This window comes from Chionomys nivalis, chromosome 4, assembly GCF_950005125.1.
Source record: "Chionomys nivalis chromosome 4, mChiNiv1.1, whole genome shotgun sequence".
Taxonomy (NCBI): domain Eukaryota; kingdom Metazoa; phylum Chordata; class Mammalia; order Rodentia; family Cricetidae; genus Chionomys; species Chionomys nivalis.
The window spans coordinates 102,312,635-102,338,405 of NC_080089.1; the positions used below are offsets into that span (position 1 = coordinate 102,312,635).

Here is a 25,771-nt window from a genome sequence, read left to right on the forward strand (position 1 = left end):
TCTGCCTCCCAAGTGCTGGGATTAAAGGCGTGCGCCACCACCGCCCGGCTCTGTCTCTTTTTATCTACATTTTTCCTTGGGAATTTTTATCTTTCTTTCATTCTGTATGTCCTATTCCATATCTGTCTGACTGGTGGCTGCCTGGCTGGCCCTGGCCATCTCCCTCATTCTCCTGAGCCTAGATTCCTCTTCCTACTTAGTCTCTGTCAGTCCCACCTATCCCTTTCCTGCTTAGATACTGTCTATTCAACTTTTTATTAGACCAACAGGTGCCTTAGGCAGGCAAGGTGAAACAGCAACACATCTTTACCTAATTAAGCAAATGCAGAATAAGCAAATGTAACATCATTAAATAAATGTAACATAAACAAATGTAACACATTTTTGCCTAGTTAAAGTAATATTCCATAATAAACACAAATTTCTTATGTTTTCTCTGGGAGATGAAGACAGAATGGTCTTAGAGTTCTAGACATTTCTGTTTCCCAGAGGACACTTTAACACCACAGGCAAGAGATATATTCCCCTCCAAATACACACATGCACACATGTGCACGCATGCACACACGGAAGGTTGAAATAATTAAAATCGCAAGGATGACAACAAAACCATCCTCTCGAACTAGGTGCCCCAAAGTCTCATCCTTAATCTTAATTAAAATCTGTTTAAAACTCAGAAACAAAGACTAAGATTGGATAGAATAAAGAGAAGGAAGCTTTATAAATATAAGTAAATATATAAAAATAAATATAAATAAAGGGTAAAATAAAAACCTTTACTGTATAGCTGTAAATCCAGAGAACTCTGAAATTTAAATTAAGGAGAGAACTTAGCAGGAAAGACAGATTCTGGCCAGCCCACATTAGTGAACCCAATAGGCAGGCCCTGTACTAGACCAGGCTCCCTGGAAGCAGACCCCGATGTATGATTTGGATACATACAACGTGTTAAAAAGTCCCCAGAAGAAAGGGGTGAAGAAAGGACAGGACAGTACCCAAGCAATACCCTAGCTTTGACTTGACCTCAGAGAGTTCTGGAGCATAGATGTCATAGCCTCCATGTCACTTGACACACACCAAAGTCCAGCTCCTCATACTGCCCAAGAAAGAGGGAAGTGGCTTTCTGGGTGATGGAACTCCTATGGGCCAATGGCAATTCTTCAGAGACTACACATCTCTGAGTGATTGGCAGGTGGGTGATCCTGCCAACAAAGAATATGTGGGTGTGAGAGCAGCGCCCACTTATGGGAAACTGGTCCTGACTCAGACCATGTGGTTACTTTTCGCCTCTAGTGCCCCGTATCTTGAATGGAGAAGTCAGGAGGGCTGTTGGTTCTAAAAGCTAAATGCTTGGCTCCAGCGCTTTGAGGCTGCATGACCATCACGGCTGGTCCTTCTGCGGTCCGAAGGAAAGAATTACAAAACCCCAGCACACAAGGAAACTCATCCAAAAAATGCTTGCAAGTCTGGAAATGGTTAGTGTCGGGAGGAAGCCATCTAGCACTCGTGTTCCTTGGCCACTTGCTCCTGTCCACTGCCATGCGACAGAAGTAGCAATGTTGACAACATGCGGGGAGATGGGAAGGAGCTGCCTCCAGGAAAGGCTCGAAGAACACACACAGTAAGAAGGTGAAGTGCGGAGCCCTGGTCAGTGTGCTGTTTTATACACATGGACCATGAGAGATCAAAATGCTCCAAGGGGACATGATTGCCAAATTCAGGGTCAGTAACATACCTGGAAACAATAGAGTTCTGAAATGACAAAAGGAACAAGCTGCCGGGAATAGTGGTTCGTACCTGTAATCCCAACGCTCAAGAGATTAAGAAGAGGACTGCCCTGAGTTTGAGATCAACTTGAGTTAAATAAGATGCTCCAGGCTAGCCTAGGCTACAAAATAAAAGCCTATCTAAAATAAGTAAAAAATACTTAACCTCTTTCCTACCCCCCTCCCAGTTCAGTACCTTCCTTTCTCAGTTCATCAGATTTCTGTTCAAGTTTTTCAATATCATCATCCATGCCATCTGAAAACAGAAGGACCACCTAGGGTAGGTTTTAGAAAAATGAGGGAAAAATTAGCAAACCGTTTACTGAAAAACCGCAGATCAACATGCGAACTAACTCCATCTTACCTTCCCTCGGGCAGCTGACTTATTCTGAAAGGTGTCCCACAGAGAGCTCAGCAGGTTTGTGTTGAGGCGGGATGGCCCATTCACGGTCACACCTTGCAGGCCACTCAGTATGTTGTCGCTGTAGATCTCAAACTTGGAGGGGTATCTTTCCACAGCGTTGGTCACTTGAAAAGCGATGCTCACCTGAGTCTCGGTGCCTACCTCGCAGCTCACCCCGTTGAGGGAGCTGATGGCACGTAAGATGTCTTGGAGGTAGGCCTCCATCCAAGGCTGACCTTCGAGCAAAGTCTGCCCCCTCTGCTGACTTGAGATATCAAATCCAACCACGACATCCACAAAACAATCTAGGATGCAAGGGGAAGAGTCTCTTGTTAGGATTACCACCACACTAATGTGATTCTGACGCATGTCTGATTCTAGGGGCTAAGAAGTCCAATTTCTATTCTAGGTAGAAAGTAGAAAAACAAGGAAAAGCATGGAGCAGGGAAAAACCACAAACTCATTCTTCAATGACTTGTAGAATAATAAGACTACTTTTTTTTTTCAGTTGGAGTTGAATCTGGATGATTCTTCGACAACTAAAATGCTAAATGATTCTATTCTAGCCATTAAAAACACATTGTGATGTATTCAATCTCTTAAGTACCTCTAAGGCATCTTGTGGAAATGGCAGTAATCTAAAACACATTCCGATAGCACTACTTAACAACTGAGGTCATTGACAAATATTAAATTATAATAGGAGTGAGAGAAAAGTAAAAACATTTGAACAGAGAAAGTCATTCAGAAGCAAAAAAAGCACACAGGAAAGTTTGGCTCATTTATCTTTCTAGAAGCATTGAGTCAATTTTGATCATCTTTAACATCCACCCAGAGAAGAAATCAATATAAAAGGGAGGGAAGGAGGGAGGGAGGGAGGGAGGGAGGGAGGGAGGGAAGGAGGGAAGGAAGGAAACACTGTTGAGATCTTTCTTAAGTCCTCCAGGTGAAGAGACCTGGCAATTCAGTTATTCAACTTGTCCATGCCTTTAGGAGTCAGCCATCTGGGGAGCCAGGACACTGCCATTCGGGATTCTAGAGCCTTGGAGCGGTATTGCATTTAAAGGTCTTTGCTGTTATTAACTCCAGGGAAGTTTCAGCACCGAAGACATTTGGATGGGCTTGATATTTTAAGCTGGGCTCCCTAAAGGCGGATAGTTTGAGAAGGATAAAATTCTAACAGCACGCGTGCTTTTCTTTCAGGAATGTCTGAGCTGCTTAACTTGCTCCAACCTTTTCCTGCCTTCTCAACACATGGAGTTTGGTGTCAAAAACAAATTAAAAAGCTAAAAAAAAAATGTTTATATACATTGCTTAAATCAGCAGTTTTCAGATTGTGTGTGTGTGTGTGTGTGTGTGTGTGTGTGTGTCTGGCATCTAGTATGCCAAAAACACGATCTAACTCCCTCATGTTTAATTAAAATTGGCAAATGATTCCATAATATCATAATCAATGGAACAGAACTCGCGAACAAGTCCAGGCCAAGCAGCCACATGACTAAGTGCAATGGGGAATGAGGAGAAGCTGGCAAGGAAATTCTCATGGATTGGCCCAGAAAGATCTGTGCCTGAGAAATCTGGAGAACTGGAGTCTTCCATGAGAAGGCTTGCTTCAAAGGGAATCTGCCAGTGGCGACCTAAACTCAAGGGAGGCAGAGATAGTTTGAGAAGTGAGCTAGGCAGGATAAGGTTGATTTTCAAAGGTCATGAAGAATTTAAACTAGGGTCACTTTTCTTAACCACAAAAAACAAGAGATTATATGTCTCAACTAAGAATACAAAAGAGCAGATTTGATGGAATAGTCATACTCCTGTCTGCCCTGCCAGGCCCCAAAAGCTGATTCTAATTATCTGATTATTTTATTTGTCAAGGTCTTTATTTAGAGCTGATGGTAGCATATTCTTAGTATGAAAAAATCCTGTTTTGGGGCCAGTGAGGAGGTGGGAAAGGTACTTCGGCCAAGCCTGATGATCCAAGTTCAATTCCCACAACCCACATAGCCGAAGGAGAGAACTGACTCCTGCCAAGTTGTCCTCTGACCTCCACATGCCTGTGGCACACATGCCTCACCCTCAAATGCACACAATAAATACATCGGCAGAGGGGGAGATCAAGACACTGTTGCAGGCTGAGGTACATTAATAAGATTAGGCAGCTCTGGTCCTGAAGAAACTACCAGTGAGAAAAATGGGTTCAGTTGTTGGGTGAAAGGGGAAAGACTCTACTTGTGCGGGACATTTCCACGCAGCTGCTCCTTGTTTTCCACTTTGAATCATTATGCACTGCGAGACTCTTAAGCATGCCCAGGATTTATGAAGGGGAAAATAAGACTCAAATGGTAATTGTGTCCCAACGTTCAGCATGTTTTACGGAGGAGTGGATCGATGAGCCTGGGGTGTAGCTCAGTGGTACTTGCCTAGCATGGATGAAGCCAATCCCCTGTACCCAGCACCAAACTGAAACCCCCCAAAACAAGCCAAGCGAATGTCCAGATCAAAGCCTGGTTAACTTTAAAACACATCAAACTACTGACTGACCTCTGTGGTTGGAGGATTTTATAACTTCAGAGCAGGCATCCCATAACATCCTTGTATATGCCTTTGAAGCCTTATCAGGGCCCATGCTAGCCTCATCAGCCCTCAACTCATAGGCTGGCTTCAAAAGCCCTACATTCTTGTTTGCTGGGCTAATGACTTCAAGTTTATCTTAAGAGCACTTTGTCTTTTCATATCCATGCTTGTTTCCTTACTTAAAAAAAAAAAAGCTTTAAAGATATTTGTTTATGGGGGCCCTGCATGGGGGTGAGGTCAGAGGGCAACTTGCAGGGCTCATTTCCCTCCTTGAGCCGTGTGGGTTCCAGAATGGAGCTCGGGTTGCCAGTTTGGGGACAAGTGCCTCTCCTGGCAGAGCCATCTCATTGGCATAGCAACTGCTTCTTTTAAAAATAACTCACTACTTGGAGTTAAGATTCCCATTTTTAAACTTTCTCATGCACTCAAGGAAAAACTAGAGTGTTTGAAGATAATGTTCTACCTAATAATTTAAATGAGCATCTCTTGTGAAATAGAAAATTAATGGAGAAGACTTGGCTGGAATAACCAGACACATTCCAAAGTCAGAGCACTGTCTAAAACAAAATGCAGGAAGACAGCGGCCCCTGACCGACTTCATGACCTTCAACCTTTGACCTACCCTTTGGGTTCTTATAAAAGGTGTGAGGCTGGAGCTTGGGAAAATACTTTTGGAGAGAATTGTTGATGTACTCTGAGCTTTCTCCCACACACAAAGAGAAGCAATTTCTTCTTTAATTCAAGAGAAAGGGGCTCAAAAAAGTAGCTTCAAGTTAACTTAAGCCTAGAAATTCAAGGAGCAAGCCCAAGGGTTCCTGCAAAAGAGGAGCAGTCATTTCCAGGACTGTGCATTCTGGACTTGCTGCTGTGGCCTTAGGAACTGGTAGAAGCAAGCAGTAAAAGGAACTCAAGAGGAGGGGCAGGGAGAGCTCAGAAAAAAAAGAGCCAGAATCATCTCCAGATGTCCAGGGGCTAACGAAGGGACATGGACCATCTTGAATCCAGACATACCTCTCCTTGTATGCATGCAAATTTTTCTGTCCTACCTGCCAGCTCCCAAATGACCAAATGGAGACTTACTAATTATAGAAGCTCAACCAATAGCTTAAATGATGTGGGAATCCCTTCTGTATGAGATGAATATGCTTTATTTCCAATGGTTATTAAAGAAACTTGGAGGTTCTTCTGTTCATGTCTTGCTTTCATTGGTTAATGAATAAAGAAACTGCTTTGGGCCTGATAGGGCAGAACTTAGGTAGGCAGAGAAGACAGAACTGAGTGCTGGGAAGGAGGGCAGAGTGAGAGACACCATGGATCTCCTGCCTGAGAAAGACACTGGTTAGAATCTTGCTGGTAAGCCACAGTCACATGGCAATACACAGATTAATAGAAATGGGTTAAATTAAGATGTAAGAGTTAGCCAATAAGAAATTAGAGCTAATGGCCAAGCAGTGTTTTAATGAATATAGTTTCTGTGTGGTTATTTCGGGTGTAAGCTAGCTGGGAGGCAAGGACAAAGGGCTCCCTCCTCGTGTAATAGAAGTTGCTTCAGCCAATGGCTTAGTAGAGTAAAGCCAGACAGGAAATCTGAACAGAGATCTTTATAGAGAGAGTAGGCAGAGTCAGAGAGATGCCATGTAGCTGCCAAAGGAGAAAGATACCAGTCACCAGCCAGAACTTTACTGGTAGGCCACAGCCTCATGGCAATATACAGAATAATAGAAATGGGTTAATTTAAAATATGAGTTAGATAGAAATATGCCTAAGCTATTGGCCAAACAGTATTGTAATTAGTATAGTTTCTATGTTATTATTCGGGTGTGGGCCACTGGGAAACGAATGAGCAGTCTCTGCCTACACTTAGGCTTGTTTCTAACTAGCTCTTATAACTTAAGTTAACCCATTTCTATTCATTTATGTGTTGCTGCATCACTCTTTTCCTGAATGTCTGTTTCCTCTGCATCTGCTGGTAACTCTACCTTTTTCTTCCCAGAATCCTCCCTCTCCAAAAATCCAGTCTAGCTATTAGCCATTCAGCTTTTTATTAACCTAGTCCGAATGACAAATCTTCACAGTGTACAAAAAGATTATTTCACATCTTCTCAAAGGAACATTATTTGAGACATTCCCCTAAACTTTTTTTTGGCTTTAGTAAGGATACAGGTGATAGGAGGAAGGAAGAACTTCAAGGATGCTCCTACCCCAGGACCCAGCTTCAGGTGTGGGCTACCAGAAAACCAGTGGCTGCCACCTGCCAAGTGCCACTGAGCGAAACGCTTCTGTTTCTCCCACTCTTCTCTTCTCTCCAGTTCATTATAGAATGGCCAGAGACCAACACTAGCAGAAGTAGCAGGGCAAAGCCCAACAGAAGGGGTGGTATGGAAGGTAAGGAAAGGAACAATGGGAGAAATGTCGCCCATGTGTGGCCTGGTCTTTTGTGTCAGGTGAGCAGCCTGTAGCATGCTGGAAAAGTAAAACCTTGACTGGAACTTAAAGTTTCTATAGTTACAGTGGGGCAGGCATATTAATCACTAAGAGGAGACTCAGTCTTTTAATAAGGTGACTAAGGGGAACGTCCAGCCCTTATGAATGCATTTAATGGGTTAGTGGTAGGCAAAAATGGAGGGTGTTTTGGCCATTCTTGGCTGTCCACTTGACTACATCTGGAATTCACTAAAGCCCAAGCCGCTAGACACACCTGTGAGGATTTTTTTCTTAATTAAATCATTTGAAGTGGGAAGATCTACTTTTAGTCCAAGTCTTTTGAGATGGGAAGAACCACCTTTAATCTGGGCCACACTTCTGGTGGCAGCCTCTTTCTAGGACAGGGAAGAAGGGAGCTCTCTTTCTTTGCTTCCTTGCTCTAACCCTTGCTAGCAAGTCCATGCCTCCGCTGGCATTAGAGCCTTCTTCTTCGGGAGCCAAGCCATCTCCTGGAGACCAGCTGAGACACCCAGCCTGTGGACTGAACAATTGCTGGATTCTTGGATTTGCCAGTAGACATTGTTGGATTAGCTGGACCCCAGCCTGTAAACCACTCAAATGAATCCCCTTTCTATATAAAGAGAGATTCATTCTAGCAGTTCTGTTCCTCTAGGGAACCCTGGCTGATACAGAGGAACTTGACAATTCCATGATAGGTGGCAGGCTTGTTGAGAGGCAGGTGTGAATATGCATTTTCTCACATAAGCTGCACGGAGATGAGTCTGCTGTTGCTCAGTCACATTCCACAAAGGAAAACATTCAACTCATTTAAAAAAATGAAGCAACTTGTCCAAGAAAAGATGGCATGGAGCAAGGACCTGAAGTCGTGTCTGCCTCTAAATGAGTCTGTAGCTTTTCTTTCCTTGATTGAAGTCTGTGGTTAATGTTCACCAGGGATACTGGGAGGGATTAATCACCAAGCCATAGGGTGTCATTCATAAGAAAAAGAGTGATTCTTTCAAGACACTCAACCTACCATAAAAATGTCATAATGTGTTCTCTCTCTCTCTCTCTGTATATGTGTGTGTGTGTGCACACGCACACACGTGCGTGTGAGCGTGTATGCATGTGCTTGTATGTGTGCCTGAGTGTGTATGTACATGTGTACCTGGAGGCCAGAAGTCAACCTCATGTGTCAACCCCTTGGGTACCACAGACTTATTTTGGGGACAGAGTCTTACAATGCCTAGAACTAATTTACTAGGTTAGGTTGACTTTCCAGCAAGTTCCAGGGATCCCCCTGTCACTGTCTCTCCAGGTCTGGGATTACAGATATATATCGCCACATCTGGGTGTCTTATATGGGTCTTGGGGATCAAATTCAAGTACTCATGATTATTGCATAGAAGCACTCCCCTGACTGAACTCTCCAGCCCCCAAATGTAACCATTCCGAAGAAGATATTTGTTGACCTCTGTGATAAATTTTTCTAGTAAAGGAATAGACCTAGAGATGTTCTCTACATGGGAGCTTCGCTGGCACTGTGGGCCTATTGCCAGGCAACAAAAATCCATCAGGCAGTTCATTTTCTCTGTGACACATTCTGCAACCTCCGAAAGCAGAACAATGTGAACAATGGCCTCTCCCTCACACCTTCCGAAGCCAGGCATCTCTGTTCACAGAAGAGTCATGTTTCCTCTGGGAGACACTGTGAATAGAAGACTCAGGGTCCCTAACACTCTGCTTCTCATTCCACGGCTTACAAAATACACATATTTCATAGCTGTGAAAAAGTTCAAATTGAAATCCAGAGGCCCAAATCTAAATTCTCCCAGCAGGCCCAGGGGAGGTAAACAGTTGGAGGAAAATGTCAACGGAGATGGTGGGGGAAATCAAAATGAAGAACTCAATACTTACTGCTCTCACCGCCTGAGGTACAGATGTTGCGAACGATCCTCTTCTTCACCTTCCTCAGCTCGTCGAAGTTATGCACCGTCAGTTTCTTCTCTGCTGTCCCTGTGATCTGGATCAGCTGCTGGTCGTCCACGTCCCCAATGCCCACTGAGTAGATGTCCACACCTTTGTGTCTTAGCTCCTCAGCGGCCTGAGCCACCTCGTCTTGGGACCGGCCATCTGTGAGGACCAGCAGCACCTGAGGGGTCCCTGCATTGATCCTGCTGCCTGTGTCCGGCCGGAAGTAGTGCCTCACCTTCCTAAGTGCGTCTCCGATACGGGTGTATCCAAAGATCTGCTGAATGCTCTCAATCTGGGAGGAGACCTCCTTCTCCCCCGTGAACGCCCCCAGCAGAAACTCCGATCTGTAGCTGTCGCTGAACTGGGCCACTCCTATGCGCACTCGGTTGAGGCTGACATCAAAGTCTTGAACGACTGATGCCAGAAACTCCTTCATCTTCTGGAAGTCATTTGGATGGATGCTGTTTGACCCATCCATGAGGAAAACAAGGTCAACCTTTTCGATTTCACAATCTACAGAGAGGAAAGGAAATGAGTTAAGACCAGGAGACTCTTCTTTCTTTAACCTGCCAGGAGTCAACTGGACATCTGCTGCTCTACAGAAATAGTATTTTCAGATTGGTTATCTCATGCTACTCTGTGGTCACATTAACTAGAGAATAAATAAATACAAATGATCCTTTCATAAAGACAGCAGGAGCCATGCACCACTAACCCATCCATTCCATGTTTCTCTTGGCTCTGTCTGCTTGGTCTTGCGCCATTTTCTGTTTTGACATGCCAGAGAACCGACAGCAGTGCTATACAAAGACTTCTCTCCTCATCTGCAATCTCAACCTAACTTTCCCAGAAGGCCAGGGACAGTAGTAGCACAGCAAACAACATTAACACATGCTCGCACAGAGATTCAAATAGAAACAGATGGTCATTATTATTAGCTTGGCCTCCCTGGTCCAGTTGATCCAATAAATTTTTTTTTCTGGTTTATTAGGACAAATTGTTAAAAAGCATGCTTTCTGCTGTCTTTTCTATCAGCCTCCTCTCTCTGGTGTATGTAGGCAAAAATATCAACTTAAGAAAAAATGGTTTTGAGCACATAATGTAATATAGTCAGCGATTATCCCATTGCATGATTGTAACAAATACAAAACAAAGAGAACGAGAGGCCATTGCTGATAGATAGGTTATGCCCAGCACACACTCGTCTGCATCTGCTAGCTTTCTGCTAAGCCCTGTCACTTCCTCGAACTTCCAGGGTTATCAACACTGACCCAACTTAATTTTTTAAATTATGTGTAAGTGTGCATACAGTGTATGTACATTAGTGTGCAGCCGTGCATGAAGGCCAGATGGGAATCAGTTGTTATGGTTTATCCTCCCCACCTTCATCCATTAAGACAGGGTCTCAGGGAAGCTGGAGCTAGGCTGACAGCCAGTGAGCCCCAGTGATCCCCTCATGTCTCAGTTCCCCCATGGAGAAAGGCTGACAGGCATAGTCAGCTTTTTACATGGGTGCTGGAGAGTTGAACCCATGTTCTCCTGCTTGCGTAGCAAGTGTTCTCTAAGCCATCTCCTCAACCTCATCCTAGCTCTCAGTATGGTCTCAGAAAAGGTAAAAGGTGGTGGATTTCCCACAGATGAGAGAAAAGAAGGCACGGTGAATACGGATCCTTTAGGAGTGGATGAACTCATTATACTCCGCTTCAGATTTACATCTCCTTTCTCCTTTCCTTTCCTGACGGGGACATTTCAGTCAGTCTAAAATTGCAGTTGTCAGCTTCCATAGAGAATAAAAGGGCAGACCAAATTTTAGGCATTTGCTATCAAGGAAATAAAGATTTGTCCTTGTTTCTAGTAACAAACAGAAAGATTGCTAGTTTTCCAGAGAAAAAGCTAGAGGCTACATTTTAAGGAGGCAAATCTCATAACAAACAAACAAAACCAGGAAAGTTAAATAATTTTGAAAAAGAACTGTACCCACATGTTGAAATTGTGAACCAACAGAAATTCCTCTAATAAAAACATCTTTATTATTTATTTTTTAGAGCACAAAATTGCTTTTATGTTTTTCCACCTACTAGTCTTCCTTTTTGAAAAGCAAATTCCGTCTCTTCCTGTGAAAGGCCTTAGAAAAAAGGCTAAGGCTCTCTTTCATGCTTTTTTTTGGTGGGGGAAGGAAAAGATGAGCTTACATGACGAAGCAGGACTAGCCTGGAACTCAAGAGTGTAGCCTAGGAAGGCCTCAAACTGCCTTGGCCTGCCAAACACTAGAACTAAAGATATGCAGCACCATGTCTAGTTAGATGAAACGTGCAAAATGTCAGCTGAATGCATGAACAACAAATGAGTATGCACACACACATACACACACCACACACATGCACACAGTCACATGGCTTCTAGCTGCTCTCTGTCATAGAGCCCTCAGAGCCTGGACCGAAGTGTTTAATACCCAAGTCTGTATTTTCAATGATCTTGGACCAAAAAGAAACCAAGGATATTTGGCCTGAGGAGAAAATGACTTCAGGCAATGGATGCTTGCCCTTACAAGAGGGCAGAGTTGGCCTAGAAAAATACCATCCCGAGTGAGGTAACCCAGACTCAGAAAAATGAACATGGCATGTACTCACTCATAAGTGGATACTAGCTGTAAAACAAAGGATAGCGAGATAGAACCTTCATCCAGCACCTGATGGAAACAGAGGCAGAGACCCGCAGAGGAGCATTGGGCTGAGCTCCCAAAGTCCAGTAGAAGAGTGGGAAGAATGAGAATATGAGCAAAAGGCCAAGACCATGATGGGGACACCCACTGAAACAGCTAATGGGAGCCCATCACCTCTGGTCAGATAGGGAAGGAACCAGCATAGAATCAAACTAGACCCCTGAATGTGGGTGCCAGTTGTATGGCCGGGGCAGACAGAGGGACCACTGGTAGTAGCACCAGGATTTATCCCTACGGCTTGTACTGGCTTTTTTTGGAACCTATTCTCTTTGGATGGACACCTTGCTCAGCCCAGATATAGTAGGGAGGGTCTTGGCCTTTCCTCAGAGCAATGTGTCTTACCCTCTCTGAGGAGTGGATAGGGGGTGGGGGTGGGGGGAGAAGGTGGGAAATGGGAGGAGGGAAGGGAGTGGAACTGGGATAGGTATGTAAAATGAAAAAAGTTTGTTTTCTTTTTTTAAAAAAGATTTTTTTTAAAAAAAATGGGGGAAAAAAGACACCTAAGTAAATCTATGTTCTAATAAAGAGAATCTTTTCAAAAACAGCAGAGTTCCCAGTGTTGGAAGATCCCAGGTGGGAAGAAACAGAAGTGTTTTCAAATGGTTTTCTCTTGAGGAAGAGGATAAATGAAATACCTTGAAGCACTGTCAAACTCTGAGATTCTGTAAAGTAAGAAAACCACTTCATAATTTTGGTTCCTTCTCTCCTCCTTAGAAAACTTGTTCCCAAGTTGGTCCTAGTTTTAATAACTGGGAAAAACTCAATTGACAGGCCTTACCGACTTTTGAAGAGTTACAGACACTGGCGGATACGTCGGAAAATATCCCTTTCAGGCCTCCAAACGTCTCTACAAAGTAGTACTTGTCACTTGAGCCTGCCATGGCTAACAGCTCCCAGCTATTGGCACCAGCAATCCCCACTGCCAGGACGAGAATGCCTTTGTCCCTCAGGGCCTTGGCGGTGGCATTGAGTTTCTCTGCATCATGAGATTCTCCATCGGTGATCACAATGAGGACTTGGGGGACCCCCTTGTGCAGACGGCTGCCCCGGGCTTCAGTGAACATGTGATCAGAGAAGGCCAGGGCCTTAGCAGTGTAAGTGTTACCCCCCATGGGCTGGTCATTTTGGAGCACTGAAATCACTTCTAACTTTGTGCCTAGTTCATCCAGATAAAACAGCACTTCCGGGTCATCAGCGTACTTGAGAGCTCCAAACCGGACCTGATTTTTGCCCACGTCAGCTTTTTTTACCAGGCCGATCATAAAGTCCTTCATGATGTTGTATTCTTGATAGTCAATGCTACCAGAGCTATCGATGACAAACACAACATCCAAAACTTCAATCCGTTTGCATTCTGAAAAAAAAAGAAAGATAGAAAACCATTTGAGATTCACTGTGGGAAGTCCCCCAATTTCCATTTACATGGCTGGTGTTGTCTGCAGGAACACACAGATGGTTAACTCTCTGGATAACAAAGATACCGGCTGTGCTCTCTGTACTTGGCTGTACTCAGGTGAGCTTTCAGAACAAGGAGAGTGTGGAGTGAAGCCTGTACCACAGTAGGAGGAGCTCGAGTGGCCATCCCAAAGCCATCAAGAGTATCAGGAGTAGGATCTCAACCATTAGACTAAAAAATGGAAAATCATAACTCTGTATAGATTTTCCCATATAAATGATCCCTTTCCCATATGCTTTTATTTATACAAGCTTATTCTTAAGTTATAGGGATCTTGAGATGCTATTGGCATCCCGTGGGGAAAAGACAAAGTAACAACAGAAAGAATTTAACAATGCTACATTTTTTATCATGGTTCTATGTTGGCTGATTTCTAAGCCCACATTTTCTTCCTTTTTGACTTTCTTGAAATATTTATTTCTACTGTTAGGACTCATGATAAAAAGGAGGCCAGTTCTGATTTAGCTCAAGCACGTTGTCCTAACATGACACTCTGGTGAACTTGTTAAGCCTGAGGTCAGCACTACAGCAAAGATGATCAGAAAAGGCCTACTTTCGAATTCATCTAAAGGAACACATCCAGCTGTGAGTTCTCGTGGTTAACTCATCCTTTCTGGAGAAGTGGAATCCTGAGACGGTCATTTGGTCTTTATGTTGGGAGTACATGTTCTCCCTGAATCTTAAAGTACGGTCCAAATGCGTGTTAGCTCATCCGTTCTCGAGAAAAAGACCTGGGAGAAAGTACTCCCCCAGTGCCCGGCTGGCTCTCATATTTTCATCTTTTGTGAGCCTTGTGGTAGACTATTGAAAACACAAGAGCCAGTGTACTCAACACTGACCGGAGCCATGTGTATGGAGCCAAAAGTCAAATTCCCAAGAAAGGCTGACCCCGCTGAGGAAAACTGGGTCCCTCCAGCTGTCTGCTGGCTGTGAAGACTGCTTGGCTTACTCAGGAACTCGGGGGGGGGGGGTGTTTGTTCAGCATTGGAGCCCTTCAAAGAACTTGTACTTATTATGGATGGCATTGCCAGGGAACAGGAACCAGATGTAGTCCCTCTTCTACAAAGCACAGATGACTACCAGCAAACCCTACAGTGGGAGCTGAACATACCCATTGCTAGAATAACAAGACAATGTCTCTTCTCCCTTAAAAGTATGAAAATACATATTTTTTCAGAGTGAATTTTCAGAATGCTTCTATCATTAAATCCAGGGGTCACAGAACAGTGTGACTGCCTATATGAGCAGTGTAACTGCTCGTCTTCTGTTAATTTGTTTTGGGGGAAGGTGAGAGGCTGGGGTTCAGTCCATGACCTTGTGAGAGTTCTACCACTGAGCTGTATCTTCTCCCTGGAACTTTGGTTTGCCCACTTCCATTATTCTGCAGTATTGCAGGAAGAGTGGGCAGCCTGCCATTTACTTCTCTGGAAGCTTCTATTGCTCAAGTTCACTAACTACAGCCATGTTTTGTAAGGTTTAATAGAGAGTTTTAAAAAAAAATTCATTTGACCAAACAGATGCTAAGCTAAACATGTCTTTCTAATCAGGAGGTTATGTTCCTCTACCCACTGCCTCAGCAGCCTTCATGTGGTCTAGTGGCACAAGACATATAAGGTTGGACCCCTCATCGGAAAGCTGGGCCAACTGTTTCAGGATTCATGCTCTAACGTTGTTCATGGGCTTGTGCTGAAACTAGGCTCAGCTGAAGTGACTGCCTTGTAGAGGTCCCACCTCTTCTCTGTTTTGCTTTCCTTCTATCCATCCTAGAAGTACTTCCTCAGTAGACCCCTTCCAGAAGAGTTCTTGACAAAACCCACTCTTTCCAGGGACCCTGACATAAGACCTAGTGACATCATTTTTCTCAAGGTAATAATCAGTCACATTAGGACTATTATTTATCTGCAAATGGGAAAACTAGGTAGACCAAAACCATTCCTTTATGGATTTATTTTTATTTGGGGGGCAGTGGAGCATTGAGCCAAGGTCCTTACTCTGTATTCCAGACTAGCCTGAAACTCATTCTGCAGCCCAGGCTGGCCTTGAACTCATGGCCATTTTCCTGTCTCAGCTTGAATACTGGGATTACAGGCATGAGCCACCATACCCAGCCTTTACCATTTAACTCAAAAGCTCAAAGGCACTAAATCAAACATTTCAATTAAGAAACTTATAGCATTCGAATACAACTCTGTTGTGACTGTGCCCATGCCTACCTTCACGGGGACTGCATATCCCCAGAACAAGGTCATCTCCAATATGCTGCAGAATGTCAAAGTTCTCAACATAGAAAACCATTTCTCGTTTCCCACTGATCTCCTCGAGCTGGGTGACATTGGAGCCAAATACGCCCACTGAGTAGATAATCACGCCGTCTCTCCGAAGTGCTGCTGCTGGTTCCCTTACTAGGTCCTGAGCCTCACCATCTGTGATGAGAATGAGGAACTTCCTGACATTGGGCCGGGCCCCCTTGTCGGGGCTGAAGTACTGGGACACAAAGCTCAGGGCACTGCCTGTCAAGGTCGTTTCTCCAATGTGAGTCATTTGGTCGATGGCACTGGAAATGTCACTTTGGGTCATGAATGTGTTGAGCTGGAACTCCTCCTTGTTTTCGTGGCTGAACTGGACCACACCAATTTGCACCCGGTCCGCCCCAATCTGGGATTTGCTCACCAGGTTCTTCATAAACGTCTTCATCTTGCTGAAGTTTTCAGGTCCTATGCTGCCAGAACTGTCCACCAGAAACATGATGTCCGCTTTCATGTCTCTACAGGCTGTGTGGTAGAAACTGGGATGTTTATTTGCATCACTGAACATAAAAAAAATTAAGAGTTCATAGGGAAACCTAAGTCACAAATAATTCTATGTTCAAGCTTGGTGTGTGCCTCATGAAGACAGGAAAATAAAGCATTAACAAGGCTATTCTGTTCCTTAGTAACAAAGTATCTCAACATCAGCACCACTGGGCCAGGTCATATTTACTGTAGTAGCGCTCTGAATACCGATCCATAAGATGGCTAGCAAATACCTTCACTTCATCCATTCAGTGGATGCCAAGAAAACTCCCTACTTAGGACACACAAAAAATGTATCTACAAGTCACCAAATAGCCTCAGAGAGCAAAACCCTGAGTGGAAGCCACTGATACAGTGCTCCAAAGAAATTCATACAAATTTGTTTATAAAATGAGATGTCAATCAGACGGTCATGCCCCTCTACGTCAGAATGTTTTTGATTGTATTATACACGTGGCGCCTACTCGTACATCCTGGTAGGGCTTCACTAGAGAGAATCCCTCCAAACACCTGTCAGTCTTCAGATACCAACTTACACTACCATGGGGTTTTGCTTTGTTCTGGAGAGAAAATATAATCATACAGGCCAATAATCTCAACTTAAAAAATTCATGTCACCCCTGACTAACAGTGTCCCTTTGTGAGCTGCTGTCTGAAGGCCAAGCTGCATCATTTCCTACCTTCTTCAGCACAGATCTCTTGAACCACCTCGTTTCTTATGTCCCTCAGGGCATCGAATTCATGCACATAGTAAACTCGCTTTTCCTCTCCCGCTATCTCCCGCAGCTGTGTTTGGTTGGCTTCCTTGACTCCGATAGCATGGACTCGGATGTTTTCCTCTCTCAGCCTGTGCGCAGGTTCCAGGACACTATCCTGGGACATGCCATTCGTCAGAATGACAAGGTGACATGGCACTTTGTTTCCTCGCTGCTTCTTGGCTTTCTGCAACAGCTTCAGGGTGAAGTTCAGGGCTGCACCTGTGTTGGTGTTCCCGCCCATCTGCCTGATGTTCTCGATGGCTTTTCCCAAGTCAGGCTTGTTGGTGTATTTACTGATCTCAAATTCCAAGTCCCAGGTGTCGGCATACTGCACGGCTCCGACCCGTACCTTGTGGGGAGCAATGTTGAACATGGCCACCACATCTGACAGGAAGGTCTTCATTTCGTGGAAGTCTGTGGGCTGGGTGTTCCCTGAACCATCAATGAGCAGATAGATATCTGCTTCTTCTGTGTCCACACAGGCTAAAACAGAACCAAACAGAACCAAAACATTGAATGTAGCATTCGGGGCAAACGTAAAAGAGAAAGGAGTGCAGAAAGAAAGGATTAACACCTACAGAAGAAAGATGGGAGTAGCTTCTCAGCATCAAAGACTTGCTTTCCCAGCTTGAGATAGGGCTCAGCATCAGTTGGGTGAAATGAGTTGCTTCAGACAGTTTGAGACTATAAGCCTGATTCTCTGCCATGGATAAGGATAGCTATAGGTTTAGGAAAACTAGAAGCTGCTCTCTGCAAGTTGCTTTTCTCCGTTAGTAAGTCACACTCAGAGGAAAATGATCGATTGTAAAATAGATGGTGTGTAACAAAGCACTGTGAGTGTATGAGTTCTCTTTCCTTCAATCTAGAAGAAACTATTTACTTTCTACACTCTCCTAGTCCTGAGACCCACTAGGGATGTTGTCAATGACCTTGAGTGTGAGACACAGTGATACGGTAAGTAAGCTATAAATAATCCTTGCATAACATATACAAATATGTTTACACCTACACAAATATGTAAATACTTATATAGCACCCATGAGTACGTATGTACATATGTATAAAACAAATACCATGTACATGCAAACATAACAGTCCCTTCTCTCTCTTAATTTGAAGACAATAGATTGTTACTTAAATTAATTTGTCTTCCACATAAGTCATGTTGACCATTTATTCTCTAATTTGACCTTGGGGTTAAAGGAAGAGAAAGGAAATAAGAATGCAGTACAGGGAAGATAAGGGAACTGGTCAGGCCAAGAATGCAAATCAGCAAAGGGGGAGGAGAAGAAATGATGATCCGGGACTTAGTGAAATAACCAACCCAGTTAAAGCCATGCCAAAAAGACATTCCCTTCTCCACATTCACACTGCAGTAGATTTTAGTGTTCCCACGCTGGACTTCCTAGACCCCAACTAAACTCAAAATTAGAAACGCATTTGCCCACCCACCTCAGAGCCCCCAAGTCCCTTCTGTATAGACAACACACAGAAGGTGAGAGTAAAGAAGTCTCTAGAACGGCCTTGTCTCAGTGAGGCTTTACCAGATTTGAGGGTTTCAGTCCTCTCCGAGAGGACAGAGACCGTGTGTGTGATTTGGTTCCGCAGCTTCTTCAGGAATGTCTGGTTGTGGGTGGCCAGCTCAGAGAAGTTGCTCAGTTTGGAGGCGAACAGCTCTGCGGGGTGGGATGCAATCTTCTCGAGTTGATCTTGGCTGGCCCCCTCTATGCCCATGGTAAAGATGGTCACTCCCTCACGCCGGAGGTTGACAGCTGCCTTGGTCACGTTGTCCTCTGACGCTCTGTGGGTCACCAGTACGGCAATCTGAGGCACCCCCTGGTTCTTCCGACTGCCCCTCTGTGCACTGAAGACTTCCTTCCTGGTCTTTCTGAGGGCATTCCCAGTGTATGCCTGCCCTGTGCGGGGAGACAGGTCCTGTATGTGCTGCAAGATCTCTGTCTTATTGATACCCTTGCTCAGCGAATTGATCACCCTCGTCTCGTTGCTGTAGGCCACCAGGCCCACCCTCATGCAATTTTCCTTAATGTCAAGGGCAGAGACACTTTCCTCCAGGAACGCTTTCAGATGGTCAAGGTTCTCCTGGCTGCCATTAATGACCATATCCAACAAGAACACGACATCAGCCACAGAAGGGCCTTGGCAAGCTGTGTGGGGAAAGGAATGAATGAGTACAGTTATACGGGAGGGTTGTGACTTCTGAGCATCACAGGGCACGCAGAACATACACTAGAACTTATCTGTGTATTCAAAGAAGGTATGGCATGATTGTGAGGCTGAGATGACAGGGACCAGGGTTCAAAGACTGAATCTAAGCTAAGCTCCCAGCTTTAAAAATGAGATATAGGGTTTACCTTAGAGAGTTGGCTGAGGTATGAAATAATATATTCAGCATGGAGACTGGTACATAGTCGTTTAATGAAGACTAGCTATTATATGAAAAACATTTAAGTGTCGCCTTCATTATACTCAACGGCTCAAGTCTAAGAAATGAGAATGAGTACGCTTACATTTTCAATTATTTGGGAAAGGCACTAGTAGTAAAGATTCATATTTTTATGTTACCACCAACAAAAAAGCATTCGTATCATCAATAGGTCATCTCAAACTGATTTAACCAAGAGGACAGACTGTAAAGAACTCAGAAGCTAATTGAGAATCAAACAGCAGAAAAGGCAGTGTGAGTGTATGCTACCTGACTGGAACCAGGAGACTTGATCCAGCTCTGGCTACGCAAGGCTGCCTGGCACCGGGGCAGACCATATCATTTCAGTTCTTTGCTTCGGAACAGGATTTGGATCATCAGAGGCTGGCTTTAGCCTTGCCATTTTTTCATTATGTGGTCCCAGAAGCTGAAGGTTTCTCCAGGAGCAAATTTGTTTTTAGTGAACCAGCAATAAAACCACAGCAAGAACAACCTAGGAAGGTATCTCAGTGGGAATCTAGGCGGCAAGGAGAGGGTGCTGCAAACATTTTAAATTCTAGTCTGGGGCTAAATAAGTCATAGAAAACCAATCCCTGTGGGATTTCCCTTTTAAATAGCCACAATCACTAGATCTAGAACATACAGAGCTATTCAATACCTGAAAATACCACCCATTGGAGGAAAAGGGTATTCACAGAATTTTAATCCTTCTCCTACACTGATTTTTTTTTTCAAAATCATTTTGACATTGGTCCTATGCATACAGCCTCAACCCACTGTCTTGATTAAATTTTGTTACCAATTTGACATACTTAGAAGAAAAACCGCCTCTATCAGATTGACCTGTTGGCATGCCTATGAAGCATTTTCTTGATTTATAACTGAGGTAGGAGGGCTCAACCCACTGCGGGCAGCACCATCCCTAAGCAAGTGGGAGTACATAAGAAAGGGAAATGAGCACATCAGGGAGAGCAGGCCTAGCAAGCAGCGTCTCTCCATGGTCTCTGCTTCAGTTCTTGACTGAACGTCCATCTTGGCATCCCTCTGCAATGGACCCCAAGCCTGTCAACTAAAATAAGCCCCTTCTCCCCACATTGCTTTTGGTCAGTGTTTTATCACAGCAACAGAAAGCAAATCAGGTCACCCACCTTCTACGATGATGTCATCAGCCATTCCTTCCTTATACTTAGTTACGTCCTTGATGATCTGTGTCATGTTTGCGGCAAATGCACTGAGGTCTCTGACCGTCCTGAGGTTGAAATGGAACTGGGATGTGGCCATGGCCTTCAGGTTTTCCTCAGAAGCCTTCTGCACCCCCACTGAGATGATCTTCACCCCATCTTTCCTCAGGGCCTTTGAAGCCTCTTCCACATCATCCTCAGACTCGGATGAAGCCAGCACCACCAGGATCGGGGGGAACAGTTTCTTGTCTCTTCCATTAGTGGGGCCAGAGAAATAGGTCCTGTGGGTCTCTTGCAGGGCGTTCCCTATCTTCAGGGACCCACCGATGAACTGGAAGTTCTTCTTCAGGTGGTTCAGCATGGGGTTCCTGTTCTTGAAGGTGCCCAGCTGGAACTCGTTGTGGAGAGCATCGCTGTACTGGGCCAGGGCCACCCGGTACTTGTCGGCTTCTATGGGGAGGCTGTTGATCAGCTTGGTGAGGAAAGTTCTCACAAGAAGGAAGGACTTCATCCCTAGGTGATCAGAGCTGTCCACCAGAAACACCACATCTGCATACTCGGGATCTATAAAGTCAAAAACACAGCAAAAATTTCAGAAATTGTTTTCCATATTTAATGCCAATCGTGTGTGTGTGTGTGTGTGTGTGTGTGTGTGAACAGAAACTTAGTTTCATCTTTGAATTTTGTTTCAGTACCTTTCTGAACAAATCAACATCCCACAATCTCTCAGGAAGAAGAGGGGTTTAGTTCATGGTATGAGTGCTTTATACAACTTCTCATGGCAAAGTTTTGCAACAATAAACATCATTTTGCAAAGAATTAACTGGGAATGTGTAAATTTAGCAAAATTAAAAGGCAGAGGTGTTGTCTTAATGGGCAATTTCCCCTGTTCTTTGTTCTTTTTACAGAATTGGGACACACACACACACACACACACACACACACACTGAAAGTTTTCATCAAATCAGATTTCTTCAAATTGGCTTGAGCGATGAAGCCTAAAGTCTTGCATTACGATTCTCACTTAACCAACGCCTTAGCTTACCTGCTTGATTTGTAAACACCATTTTTGTATTATAGAGTGCTGAACTGATGAAGCGTAAGACATAACAAATACACAGGATTAGCTTACTTTGTGGGAAAGTTAGTTATAATATATTCAAGCAAGTCATTGAATGAGCATTATGATTGATACATTTATTTGCACCTATGCAAAATATAATGGCAGCAAAGAATTTGAGGTAAGAAATGAGGCTATAATCTTGGTTTCAATTAAAAACATATCTTGGAATATAAAAACCTTTTCGAACCATTAACAATTTGCTAGTTGTATAGGACTTAGCGCGCACACACACACACACACACACACACATATAGTACATACACATATATATATCGTGTGCTATCAATTATAATATACAATCAAATCAAATACATATAAATAGCATATAGATTATGTGTATCATATATATTATACACATGTATGTATGTATATACATGAAAGACATAATATCATTATTCCAGACTGGCTTTGAAATCTTGATTTCCTGCCAGCACCTCCCAAGAGTTACAGGCATGTATCCATCACTGTGATAGTCTCTGGAACTAAATATTTATTTTACAGAAAATCATAGATTCCATACTTGTTTCATTTCCTCATGGCTGCTTGTCTGGTCCCTGGACTTTCACTACTTTATCATGAAGGCAGATAGAGAAACCATGTGTATTTCTGTGCACGTTATCTGAGAAAATGCAGTGCAGTTGGATCGAGTGGCAGGGAAGCCTGCCTATCGTCAGCTAATTCTACGAGCATTATCAAGTCATACACTATGCAGGAGCCGCAATCTCCTCTACTTTAAAATAAGGAGGTTTGATTAGCAAATGGCCAGGCTATCTCCTCACTTTAAGATCTCATCACAATTGGTTACTAGATAAATTGCTCTCAAGTCATAATAGTTCCTTGTTTTTGAGTTTGTTTGTTTGTTTTTTTTCTCCATTGTTAGGAAATTAGCCCTGGCCTCCATCATTCTGTCTCTGTGAATATCTGACCAAATCCATCGGTCCTTTCTAGTCCTTTAAGTGACCTCACGCCCAGCAATCTGAGATTCTACCCTTTATCACACAGCCAACAACATTTGGGAGAAAATGAGCAGCGGGCCAGTCAGGACCTTCTTCTAAGAGAAGGCTGGGTACCCAGTCCAGAGAACCCTGTTGAGGGTGGCTTACTGTATGACCATCAGTGGCCTTTCTACTCGTGCAGAAGCTCCTCTATTTTGTATGGGAAAGGCATTTGGCTGATTAGCAAAGCGACAGTTCCAGGTCCTTCTTTATGTCTAAGCCACGTAATTGTGGGGCGGGGGTGGAGATGGACTCTTCCTCCAAAGCTTAAGGCTCAGAGAGACATCGAATGATGATATCTTAAGGGGCAAAGTCTGGCTTATCTCCACTAAGCTCGTTTCAAGGTCACAATCCTAGAGAAAGTTATAAAGTTGGTGTAGGTGTGTTCTGGATGTGAGCTGGCCCCCACACACCAACTTAAGCAGGGCTGTTTCTCGTGAGTTCCTGACCACAACCCTGACAGCGAGCGCTAGGAGCTCTCTCTCCAGGGTAAACACATGGATGCCTTTAGAAATAGCGGTCAGTCCAAGACACTGCAACTGCCACAGAATCTACACTCTCAGCCAAAGCAGCATTTGCAGTCAAGACAATTAAAGACTGAGTTTACCAAAGAGATCTAGAGTAGGCCGAGTAAAGGACAGACAACAGCTTTAATATATTTTATCAGCAGCTCGGGATTTCCAGATATGAGGAACCAAAAAAGATAAAACCTCACCCCCACATCCTTACTGCCATTGAAATCAAGCAACGTGAAGCTAATACCCCAACTTAAATAGCCTACATCCACTGACTAACTATTGAGTATCTATATGTCTATACAAAATGATGCGAGGAAACACTTCCATGTCTTCTTACCAGAATCTTGGCTCACACAAACATGGAAACAAGCCATTGTCAGGATCAAAATCGGCAGCATTTTCATGTTACAGGCTGACAAATCCCCAACATTAAAGCTAAAAAAGAAAGATATGAAAAATCATCTGTTATTGTGAATCAAGACTCGCGTAGATGGCGGCAGACAAAATTAGATAATAAACTCGGTGTGAAAAGGGGTGAGGGGTGGCTAAGGTTCCCTGGCCTTCGAACCTGTGAGGTGTCTTGGAGGAAAACGAAGCAACTCCCTGAGAGGTGTGCTTCCTGGAGGAAACATGAGACCCTGAACAGAGACAGTGCAGGTGGCCAGACGCACTTGTGTTCCCGTTAGTCTCTCCCGCATGCTCAGGGCACCCTGTCTGCTTGCCACCAGGACAGTGCAGAGTTCACTGTGCTGTGGTCTAAAACGGCTAATGCTGTCTCCCAACATGAACATGTAGTAGGTGTGCTTCATGTTAAACCGTTTGTATTCTAGGTATGGGCTGAAAACCCTGTTTTCCCCACTCCCTCCTTAGTTAGCTCTGTTATGATTGCCATTTATTTATTTATATTTTTGAAACAACGTCTTACTATGTAAACCAGGCTGGCCTTGAATTCAGGGTTCTCCCTTTCCCTGGCTCCAGAGATTATATGTACCACCATGCCCAGCTATTTTTCTCTGCTATACTCATTTTTGATTTTAGATTTTCTTATATATTTAAAAAGTTATAAATAAAAATATCATGTACTAAAATTAACCAGACCCTAAAAGACTATATAACTCAAGACAGTTAGCTATTTTGGAACAGAAGCTTTGTAGCTTCATAATGGATCTTATTCTTTCACTATTGAACGCATTTTAAACACTTATCTACACTCTAAAACAAAAACTCATGACAGAGTTAGAACTGAGAAAACAATTAGCCTGCTATCCGTTCGTAATTGGTGGCCATAACCTGAGTTCAGTCATCTTGAAGCCCTTGATTTGCCTTTCTGTTTCCTTCATGGTATACTTTGCCCACATGTCCATTGTTTACACAAGCACATACACCGTCGGCCAGTTCTGTATACAAAGAGAGCATGAAGTTGTTATTCTAAGATTGTGGAGCTTGCTTAATATTATATGTTCTAAGTCCATCCATTTTCCTATGAATTTTGTGCTTTCATTTTTCTGTAGACCTGAGTAGCATGTCTATATGTAAATGTAGCTTATATATTTAATTTTCATTATCCATTCATCTATTGATGGACAATTAGGTAGATTCCACTGATTTGCGCTTTATTCTTAAATCTGAGAGAAGAAAAAGGAACACGAGCTGTGTTTTGACGGAAGACGGAAGGCTCACTCCTTAGGATGAGGAACTCAGTTTGTGCCCATTTGCCTAGACCCACAGAGAGCAAGGTCGCAGTTCCAGCCTGGCCTAAAAGGCATTTTCAGCCACCCTGGAATGCCAGTCATGGAGTTAGACAGAATATTGAATACATTACAAATCAATATAAGCACACGGAGGACGTTTTCAATCATTTTCCTAGTAAATAAAAAGTGAGCTGGTCCATTTCTGAGCCTTGAATAATATTTCCATGTCCAGCTTATGCTACCCAAAGGTATATTTCGCCATCCCAGCTATGGTCACCGCACTCTACTTCAGGGTGCCCCTCAAGCTCACATGTTCAGTGAAAGGACTCTAGACTGAGAATTCTATCCATATTTCCCTGCCTGCTCCATCGTCCCTTTGACCTTCTCCTCTTTGAGACTCGGTTCCAATCCTTCACAGGAGTCTAGACACCTCACACTTGGGAAGCTATGCAAAGCATCAAGCTCCAGGTAAGTGGAAATGAGTGGGCTGGGGCTGGGCTCCTAAGAGGTCATTTCAAGCCAGTTTTTCTCAATTTAAATGGATAAGGATACCTTAAAAGAGAATGCCCACAGTAAGTATCATCTGTTTATGAATTACTAGTGTGTGTAAGAATAAACAAACGCTCCGTGTGTGTGTGTGTGTGTGTGTGTGTGTGTGTGTATGTGTGTGTGTGTAGAGAGAGGTGGGCTATAATAAAACAAGCAAGGGAAATGATCTTTAAGTACAAGCTTGGGCCACAGGGTTGTGCTGGGCTGAAGCTCAGTGGTGAAGGGTTCACTTCTATCTTCATCCCAAGTAAAAAGGCCTGGAAGGCAGAGATTATTTTTATTGTATCAAAGCATAGACAAGTGCCCATGATTTAAAGGTTGGTGTGCTACCAAAGATGATCAGATTTTCTCATGAGTATTTCAGAAATATCTGAAGGCATATGAAGAACGAACAAGAGAGACTTA

The 25,771-nt window shown here is 43.7% G+C and overlaps 1 protein-coding gene across 1 annotated transcript in view; it reads right to left on the reverse strand.

The window, feature by feature from the left end:
- The window catches only part of Col6a6 (collagen type VI alpha 6 chain), a 145,538-nt gene that overhangs the window by 76,705 nt on the left and 43,062 nt on the right, over nucleotides 1-25,771 (reverse strand). The window contains exons 3-11 of the mRNA XM_057768412.1: nucleotides 23,464-23,561; nucleotides 20,458-21,054; nucleotides 18,411-19,031; nucleotides 16,789-17,349; nucleotides 15,530-16,087; nucleotides 12,639-13,214; nucleotides 9,082-9,651; nucleotides 2,131-2,474; nucleotides 1,963-2,041 (exon numbers count right to left, since the gene is read on the reverse strand). Of these exons, the coding sequence (XP_057624395.1) occupies nucleotides 1,963-2,041; nucleotides 2,131-2,474; nucleotides 9,082-9,651; nucleotides 12,639-13,214; nucleotides 15,530-16,087; nucleotides 16,789-17,349; nucleotides 18,411-19,031; nucleotides 20,458-21,054; nucleotides 23,464-23,530 (3,973 nt within the window). The 5' untranslated portion in view covers nucleotides 23,531-23,561. The remainder of the gene's footprint in view (nucleotides 1-1,962; nucleotides 2,042-2,130; nucleotides 2,475-9,081; nucleotides 9,652-12,638; nucleotides 13,215-15,529; nucleotides 16,088-16,788; nucleotides 17,350-18,410; nucleotides 19,032-20,457; nucleotides 21,055-23,463; nucleotides 23,562-25,771) is intronic.